The sequence below is a fragment of the Nicotiana sylvestris genome, chromosome 3 (assembly GCF_000393655.2).
Source record: "Nicotiana sylvestris chromosome 3, ASM39365v2, whole genome shotgun sequence".
In the NCBI taxonomy this organism is placed as follows: domain Eukaryota; kingdom Viridiplantae; phylum Streptophyta; class Magnoliopsida; order Solanales; family Solanaceae; genus Nicotiana; species Nicotiana sylvestris.
Window position 1 is genome coordinate 181,393,352 of NC_091059.1, and position 8,543 is coordinate 181,401,894.

The following is an 8,543-nucleotide window of genomic DNA, read 5'->3' on the forward strand; positions in this document are numbered from 1 at the left end:
AACATACTAGTTTGGTTAAGTGACTTAAATAGTGGGTTATTTAGGTTAAAAATTCCTAATTTCTGAACTTTGATGTAGCACAGGGCCTTTCACCGGGTTCATTACCGAAGAAATGACCAAGCTGACAAAGCCGCAAAAAAGCCGAAAGAGGAAAAATTCCGAAGACCAATGTTCACCTTCTCCATGTTCGTCTTCAAAATCATCGAAAACGGCTAAACTTACCACCGCTTCCTCCAATGACAGTGAGCCATTCCCCGATTTCCATCGGCCCACGCCAGAGGAATGCCGAACTGTGAGGGATGATCTCTTGGCCGTCCATGGTTTCCCCAAAGAATTCATCAAGTACCGCAAGCAAAGATCACTCAATCATGATAATAACATTGGAGATGAAGATGATCATAGTGGTATTGATCCCTGTAAAGAGAGTGTACTGGACGGTCTAATAAGCACCATTTTGTCGCAGAACACCACTGAAGCTAACTCTCAGAGGGCTTTTGCTTCCCTCAAATCCTCTTTTCCAACATGGGAATCTGTAAGCTTTTATTTCAAATTAAGTTACTCCATTAATTCAATTTCTTCATACATGCTTGCAGAGGCGGATCCAGAATTTAGAGGTTGTCGGTGCCACTCTTTGTGTACACCATATATTTACCTCTAGCCAGAGGCGGATCCAGAATTTAGAGGTTGCGGATACACATATTTACCTCTAGCCACAAAGACTAAATAGAAAGGGCGGGTCGATTCGATATGGTTTTTGTTACTCTGATTAGGTTTTAAGCCTTTTATTCACATACATAAACAAATAAGTTCGATTTTGTCTAGTTACTTTATTTTCAAGCTTAAATTTGAATTATATTGTGAAAGGAAATTGCACAGAAAAAAATTTAATGAAAGAGCACCTCCAATTATAAAATTTGCTTAAAAATAGCTTAACGACTACAAATTGTTTGTTTAACTAGATTAATTTACCTTCCGTATTCTCGAGTTTATTTTTTAATCTTAATTCCCAAGTTTATATAGCAATTCTTTGCAAAGCAAAAGCTTCAAATTTTCAATATACGAGAATCAACTCAAAAATGAATATATATAGAATAATGTCGCGTCATCCAAAAAAGAAGATACTATCTATTAACTAAAATCAATTCAAATGACTTATGGAAAGAAATAGTCTGAAGTAAACATATTAGTAGAGAAGAAAAGGAAGGTTATGCAAAGATTTTTTTTTTAAAAGAAAGGAAGAAGCAGAAAAGAAGAAGAAGAAGAAGAAGAAAATTAGAGAGGGAGATATAGTAAATAAAAGGAAGAAAAGAGAGGTGAGGCTTAGAGAAGGAAACAAAGAATAAAAAAGAATAGAAACAAGGAAATTGAAACGCAGCAGGCATCAGCAGCGAGTTAATACGTCCATAGAGATTCGACCTCGGGTTCCGTAGGAACAAAAAGACTTCAAAGTCTTCGCTGAACAAGTGGCACCTGACTCTCCTTTTTGCATTGGGGGTGGCACTTAAGTTATATATCCGTTTTGTACTAGATATATAGATACATTTTCAAATTTTAGCCGAAGCGTGCGGGTGCCATACCACCCCTACCTCTCCAGGTAGATCCGCCCCTGCATGCTTGCTTTATTATGGATAAGGATTTGATTAACCAAAGACAGTATTTTTACTTTAAGTTTATAATGGTAACTCTTCCTCTGACTAAACCCCTTCTGAGGTGCTTTTCGTCTATTTTAGGATTTTGCGTTTTTTACATTTTATGTTGGCTCATAGGATTTTACCTGATTCGTGTTACATTGCAAGTGTAGGTACTGGCTGATCCATTTTGTTTTTTATATGGTGCTTTACTTGTTAGTGATGAACAAGAATGATTAATGCTGGTTAGTAAGCTTAGTACTAGCTTTTTGTACTATCGCTCTCTATAAGTTTAGTTTTGGGCAGGGTTTTGGTCTCAATTTTCATTTAAAACCAAGAATGTTCATGTATTTTCTTGACTACTCTATAATTGATTTATTGTGCACCAATGAAATGGATAAACTTTGCCACTTCGGACCAGCTTATTTGTGCAATTTTATCTTCAAATGCCTAGGTTCTCGCTGCTGATGCAAAGCTTGTTGAAGATGCCATAAGATGTGGAGGTTTAGCACCCACCAAAACTTCTTGTATCAAGGGAATATTGAGTTCATTGTTTCAGAAAAAAGGAAATCTGTGCTTGGAGTACTTGAGAGAACTATCTATAGAGGAAATCAAAAGGGAACTCTCTTGTTTCAGAGGGATTGGCCCCAAAACGGTAACTTGTGCTCAGTTTTCCTTGAAATTTTGCTTATGGAATAAATGGACCGTGCTTAAGTCCAATATGAGTTGAGTTTGGATTTGGATATTGATATGCGTATGCCTATTTGTCAGTATCAGTAACTGTTATTTTCGGTATTACTCGTCTCTTAGAGATGCACAAGTTCCTATTGGCATATTAATTGAACAACCATGCCTGGATTCAGATAAAAAAAAATAACATTTTCACATTTCTTCTCTTCATGTTGATAACTTGACAGCGGCACCTCTGTAAATAGAAAATGAGGACCTTGTTCCTCTTTGTTATTTGTCCTCCTCAGAACTATGAAAACTTACTAGGAGATTCTTTATTATTACAAGAAAAATATTAATTTTTTGGAGAAGTTCATTTTTAAGCTATAAAAATGCCTTTATAGTGTATTCCTACACTATTTGAGATACCCACCTTCTGCTCTGTTCTATTCGTGGTACCTCAGAAACTGCAATTGCTTCCAAGCTTTTCTGATGTCAATGCTTTGTCCACCCTCTACTGCATGCAATGTTATCAAAGGCGAAAAGCTCAAAGAAGCTCTATGGCCTTTTGGGGCTTTAAGCGCAAAGCGCAAATAAAGTGTGGACTTTAATGAAAAAAACGCACGAATGGAGAAAAACTACAAATATGTATGTGTAGTCCAAGACTAATATCTATAAGCATGAATACCAAATATACGAACACAGAAATTGAAGAAATTTTACAATAAAGTTGAATATCAATTGTTTAGTGTCGCCTCTTGATGACAACATTGAAGCGCACGCTAAGTGAGGCGAAACGCTTAACATGTTTTGACCCTCGCTTCAGGGCTTAAGCGCGCCTTTGATAACATTGATTGCATATTTGGGTTGATTACCATGCTTTAAAGTAATAACCTTTTTTTTATAGGGTGAGGGGTGGGTGTGGGGCTAATTTTTTGGTGCCTTCAAGCAAAGAGAATTTTTCTCCTTGTCTCTTTTCAGAAGAGTAAATAAGTGGTAGAGAATTCTCGATCACACTTCTTTTTCTTGCTATAATTGTTTACAACCCAAGTTTTGTAGAATAAAATATATATTTGTTTACAATCCAAGTCCCACCTTACCATGAGGGACGAGAGTGACGTGGGCAGAGTGGGGTGGGAGTCCTATAAACTATAATGACTTTGGTGAACCTCCACTTTCCTTCCATCCCTTAAACCTTTCGAGCCAATATTAAGCATCAAATGGTTAACTTTACAGGAGTTCTTTCAGTTTGACATGAGAAATAGGCTCTAAACAACTATCTCCCTCTGCTCTTGGAAGTTGAAGTCAGAACCGCTTAGCAAGCCTTTTCATTGTTCGTAATGTCTGATGTATTACTTATAAAAGGAAAATGAATAATTAATATCTAGTGGAGTCTCCACTAGTCTTAGAACTTCCTAGTGCTTAGAATAATTGTAGTGCCTGTATGAGAAGTACCAAACCAGACATGACTTGACTTTTGTGTCTGAAGCGAAAACTTGAAATTTCAAAATTTTGGGGACTTGCAAGAATTGCTCACGTTATGGATCCCAATTAACTTGTTATGCTTAGATGAGAAATGAAAAAGGAATAAGAAAAGATAACATTGTAAGAAAGAGATTATGATTCTTACTCTGCGAAAGGAAAATGCAAAATTACATTGCAAGAGTTCACTAGATCTTAAGAAAGAATCTATATAGTGCTGCCATATTATAATAGTTCTAAAAGTCCAACTCTCCCAATTAAATTGTTTTTATGCTTAGATGCGAAATGAAAAAGGAAAAAGAAAAGATAAGAAGACTTGACCAAATGACCGGGAATTAGAAGGAGAGCCAAGGAACACCAGTAAAGAAGAAAAGCAAGAGGGAGATCGAAGAGAAGAAGAGAACCTGAAGCAGCTGAGAGCAATAGCAAAACTTAGAGTTGATTTGGTTTCCAAGTCTCGTCACACGCACCCAGTGCATGGAAGATATGTTTGTCTGAAATGGAGGACATAGGTGTTGTTACCTTCTAAAAAATAGCGGGTATGGTTGTGCAAAAAACAATAATGACGACAGATTAGAAAATGCTTCAGACACGTGGCAAAGATTTATTCAAAGCGTCTGTGTCCTTAAAATGTCTGACTCCCATATTTGACTTTAAAAATGTTGGTTGTGCATACCAGTGATGGGGAAAAATTTAAGGTGTATGCTAATGGTGGTGTTTGCAAACTGAAAGATCTTATCACCAGCAACCTTTGTAATTGGCTTTTTATCAGCTGCTATGATTCTAACAGTATGCAATTGATGCAGGTTGCATGTGTCTTGATGTTCCATCTTCAGCGAGATGATTTTCCAGTGGACACACATGTGAGTTTCACCTTAAAAGACTTATTGCCTGTTCAAAGTACTCGCCTAACATTCAAAACTTACTACAGATTTTTCAGATTGCAAAGACTCTTCGTTGGGTACCCACTGCAGCTGATGTAAAAAAGACATATCTTCATCTGAATCGGCGAATTCCTGATGAACTAAAGTTTGACATTAATTGTCTCATTTATACCCATGGTAAGGTCTGTAGAGAATGCTCTGGAAAAGGTTCTGACAAACCCAAAAAGGAACACAGTGACAAACTTTGCCCATTACTGTGCCAAAGTTCTAATGCAATATGAAACCAAATTATGAACTCTATGCATCTATTCTGTGTACATGAGGTTTTTGCTTTCTTTTTTGTTCTCTTTCATGATCCCTGAACTCTATGCATCTATTCGTGTACATGATGTTTTTGCATTCTTTTTTAGTCTCTTCCATGATCACTTCACTTTTGGTGCTGCATTTGGGTCCTGTATTTAAAGATTAAATAGGAAAATTAATTACTTCTTGTCTTTGGACCACTTCTTAGAGAAAACAGGTCAAGTCTATCTATTTTCAGTAGTGATTTGTAATGCGTCTACACCTAGTATATGCGTAAATGCCTAATTATATCCTCTGGTCATTCTGCCTTTGTTGTGTTTTTCACCCCCTTATTATGGAATAGAACTTTTTTGTAAATTGAGTGAGAAGAATGGGATGGGGCTTGAGATGATTGGTGATAAGGACCAAATAAAATGTGGTATTACAACACATTCCATTAGGTTTCTGAAATGGCAAAAAAGCTCCAAAGATGTGGTCCATTTAGCCAACTTGGGTATATGGAAACAAAAAACTTTTGCTTGCTAATGCTAATATATGCCAATCACTTGCTTTAGCTGTAAATCTGTTTTTCTAGGTGCTGGATACAAATTTATTATGCTCAAACCAGATATGCTCAGATCTAATTGGTGACATTGATTAAAAGATTTGCTTCTCTCATTATCCACTTCAGAATTTATCTTATTTTTCTTGTAATCAAAAAGTGATCTCATATGCTTTTGACAAGAAATAATAACCGGATTCCGTAGAAATTTAAATGTAATTCTCAATCTTAAATTAGGATGGGAGTTTAGATGAAAACCATTATGCAGCTTACAAGCTGTGGTGCTGGTTTCTTTTTTGAGGATGTGGTCACATCTTGTACGAGTCTATAAAAACATCGATTATCAAGTTTGCTACCTTCTGGTGCAAGTTTTGTGCTACTAAGTTACCTTAAGAGGTGATATTTCTGAGTGAAGCCCGAGAAAACTAATGACATGTCTAGGAAAAAAAACAGAAAGAATAACTAATGGCATGTACTGGAAAATAAAGATAAAGTGGAAAAAGTCCTAATTCAGTAATGCACTAGGGCTCCTTGTTCTAACTTTATGTGAATCTTTTCATTATATAATGATTTAGTTGGATATGCATGACTGTGACATGTTCTTTTGGTGGTTCTACTGCTCTCCTATAAATGTACCATTACAAAACATTTGGCATGCCGGGAACTTTTCAGTCCAATGGATGAGGCAGTGTACCAAAAATCCACCAACTTTAATCTCCTTTCAACCAGAAAGAATGGAACAGATATTCTCTGTTGCAAAACTACTGCTTCAGATAAAAAGCTTAGGATTTTCGGCTTTGAGGTAAATCCTTGTCTGAAGGATAGCATTTGTTCAAGATCTGAAAGACACGAGAGTGTAAGCTCCTCAGAAACATTTATGGATGAAACACCAGAGGAAAAACCTTCCATCTGTCTGAATTCCTCTGGTATAGTTCTCCCCAACCCAAATGAGAACCTCAGAAAATTGAATGTCTCAGCTGTGATGGAGCTTAAATATGAGTGCCACTTCTGTTTGAAAAGGTTTTTAAACTCACGGGCACTGGGAGGTCATCAAAATGCCCATCGAAAAGAGAGGTTGAAGAAGAAAAGAATGGATCTTGAAGCAAAAATGGCTAGTAGCTCTATGTTCTACCTTAATCCTATTATCATAAACAATGGAATTATGTACCCTTACTCTTCCTATGTTCCCACCATTGTCTGCGGAAGTTCACATATCAGATTCAGCTCTGTGTATAACTGTCAGAACGACACTAATCCCCCATATTTTACTGTTGATGGTTCTCCTGGTGAACTATATTTGCAGAATAACGTTTTACCGTGATTCAGGGTGGTGAGTTTAGAGGGAGAGATCCCTTGTAATCGTGCCCTCTACTTCCTGAGCATTAAGTAGTTTGCTGGAAAGTTGCTGTCATCTAAAAGTGGTGTGCTAGTAGCCTTTGAATATGCTCATGTTTTATCAGACAAGGATATAGCAGCTGGTTGTACTAACACTACATTTTTCTTATTTTGAATATATCCTGTTTTGGATTTAATATATTCTTATTACTACTTTATGTTTACGGTTCGGGACCACCACTAAAATAAAAGTTCAAGAAAACCCTTAGACAAAATCCATCTTACTTGTCGAACTTTCCTTTTACGAATTTTTAAATTAAAAGAATGCGAGGTTGGCTTTAATCGAAAAAGGAGCAGCTAGCACTATGGTTAACATAATACTTCAGTTGGACATTTACAACTGAGATAATTTAGGAAAAGGGAATAAAATAAAAAATTAGAGAAAGCAAATTTTCATTCATAGATAGGCTCTAAATACAATGCAAAAGGACGACAATCTGGAATTCTCTAACAAACCTACTCATCAGTTGACACATGTCCCTTCTCTAGAACCATCTAGTAGCTGGACTTAATTAAATAACAAAAATAGCTAAGCTAATGCTAAGAACACGGGTCACTACTACTTGGGCTGAAAACACAAAGAAAGTCCATTGCAATATGTTCCCAGGGTATAGGCAGAGGTTGTAAAAGACCCTGGTATGCCACACTTTCCCCTTTGTTGCGTTGACAACTTCACATTCTCTGATTTGGTCTTTCACGTCTTGTAATAAAGTCGGCCAATAAAACACTGCTCGTAGTCTCTGTTGAGTTGCATGAATCCCTGTATGACCTCCCCATGGAGTAAAATGCATTTCTGTTATTAATCTTTGTCTGAGGAAACCATTGGTTCCCACCTAAATTTTTCCATCATGTCTCAGAATACCATATTGTAACTGAGTACCAGGGACTACTGCTGGATCCAAACTTAATTGCATAATCAAGTTTTGGGCTATAGCATCATCTTGGTAGCTGTTCGTCACCTCTTCAGTCCACTTGGGCTGGACAATGGTCAGCCCACAACAATTACCTTCCTCAAATTTTCTGGACAAAGCATCCGCAACTATATTTTCCACCCCTTGCGGTATTGGATTTCATAATCCAAGCCTAATAACTTAGTAATTCTTTTATGTTGTAGTGTAGTAGTAATCCTCTGCTCTTTAAGGGATTTGAGGCTAAAATAATCTGTTTTTATCACAAAATGACTGGGTTGCAAGTAATGTTTCCACTTTTCAACTGCATGTAATAGGGCCACCAATTCTTTTTCATATGTAGACAAGCCCAAATACTTAGGACTCAAAGTCTGACTAATGAATGTGATTGGCCTCCCATTTTGCATTAAAACGGCTCCAACATCCTTGCCACTAGCATGTACTTCGACGACGAAGGGTATTGTGAAGTTAGGCAATGCTAAGACGGGAGCTTGGACCATGGCCTGCTTTAAATCTTCAAATGCTTGTGTAGCCTCCATGGTCCAACAAAAATTTTCTTTCTTAAGCAAATTAGTCAAAGGTTTACTTATGATAGCGAAATTTTTGATGAACCGCCTATAGTAACCGGTGAGGCCTAGAAATACTCTCAGCTCTTTCACTGATTTGGGTTGAGCCCAGTTCACCATGGCTTCAATTTTTGCCTCATCAGTGCTTACTCTTTCATGTGAAATGA

The 8,543-nt window shown here is 37.0% G+C and overlaps 2 protein-coding genes across 3 annotated transcripts; both read left to right on the top strand.

Annotated features, from left to right (window-relative positions):
- The first annotated feature begins 58 nt into the window (after window positions 1-58).
- On the top strand, window positions 59-7,039 carry LOC104241347 (putative DNA glycosylase At3g47830). 2 transcript variants are annotated; one of them, XM_009796287.2, is made up of 4 exons: window positions 59-532; window positions 2,083-2,283; window positions 4,586-4,642; window positions 4,711-7,039. In XM_009796287.2, exons 1-4 carry the CDS (start codon window positions 113-115, stop codon window positions 4,942-4,944), a joined length of 912 nt encoding a protein of 303 aa, XP_009794589.1. In that variant the 5' UTR covers window positions 59-112; the 3' UTR covers window positions 4,945-7,039. The 2 variants fall into 2 exon arrangements, with proteins under 2 accessions (XP_009794589.1, XP_009794590.1); XM_009796288.2 differs by having other exon boundaries at window positions 4,720-7,039.
- Window positions 6,184-6,828, top strand: LOC104241348 (zinc finger protein 5-like). Its single transcript, XM_009796289.1, has one exon. It carries the CDS (start codon window positions 6,184-6,186, stop codon window positions 6,826-6,828), a length of 645 nt encoding a protein of 214 aa, XP_009794591.1.
- Window positions 7,040-8,543: the final 1,504 nt, after the last annotated feature.

Coding starts and splice junctions, on each gene's coding strand:
- LOC104241347 (XM_009796287.2), top strand. CDS start 113: ATGACCAAGCTGACAAAGCCGCAAAAAAGCCGAAAGAGGAAAAATTCC. Junction 533..2,082: donor CTTTTCCAACATGGGAATCT/GTAAGCTTTTAT, acceptor TCAAATGCCTAG/GTTCTCGCTGCTGATGCAAA. Junction 4,643..4,710: donor ATTTTCCAGTGGACACACAT/GTGAGTTTCACC, acceptor AACTTACTACAG/ATTTTTCAGATTGCAAAGAC.
- LOC104241348 (XM_009796289.1), top strand. CDS start 6,184: ATGGATGAGGCAGTGTACCAAAAATCCACCAACTTTAATCTCCTTTCA.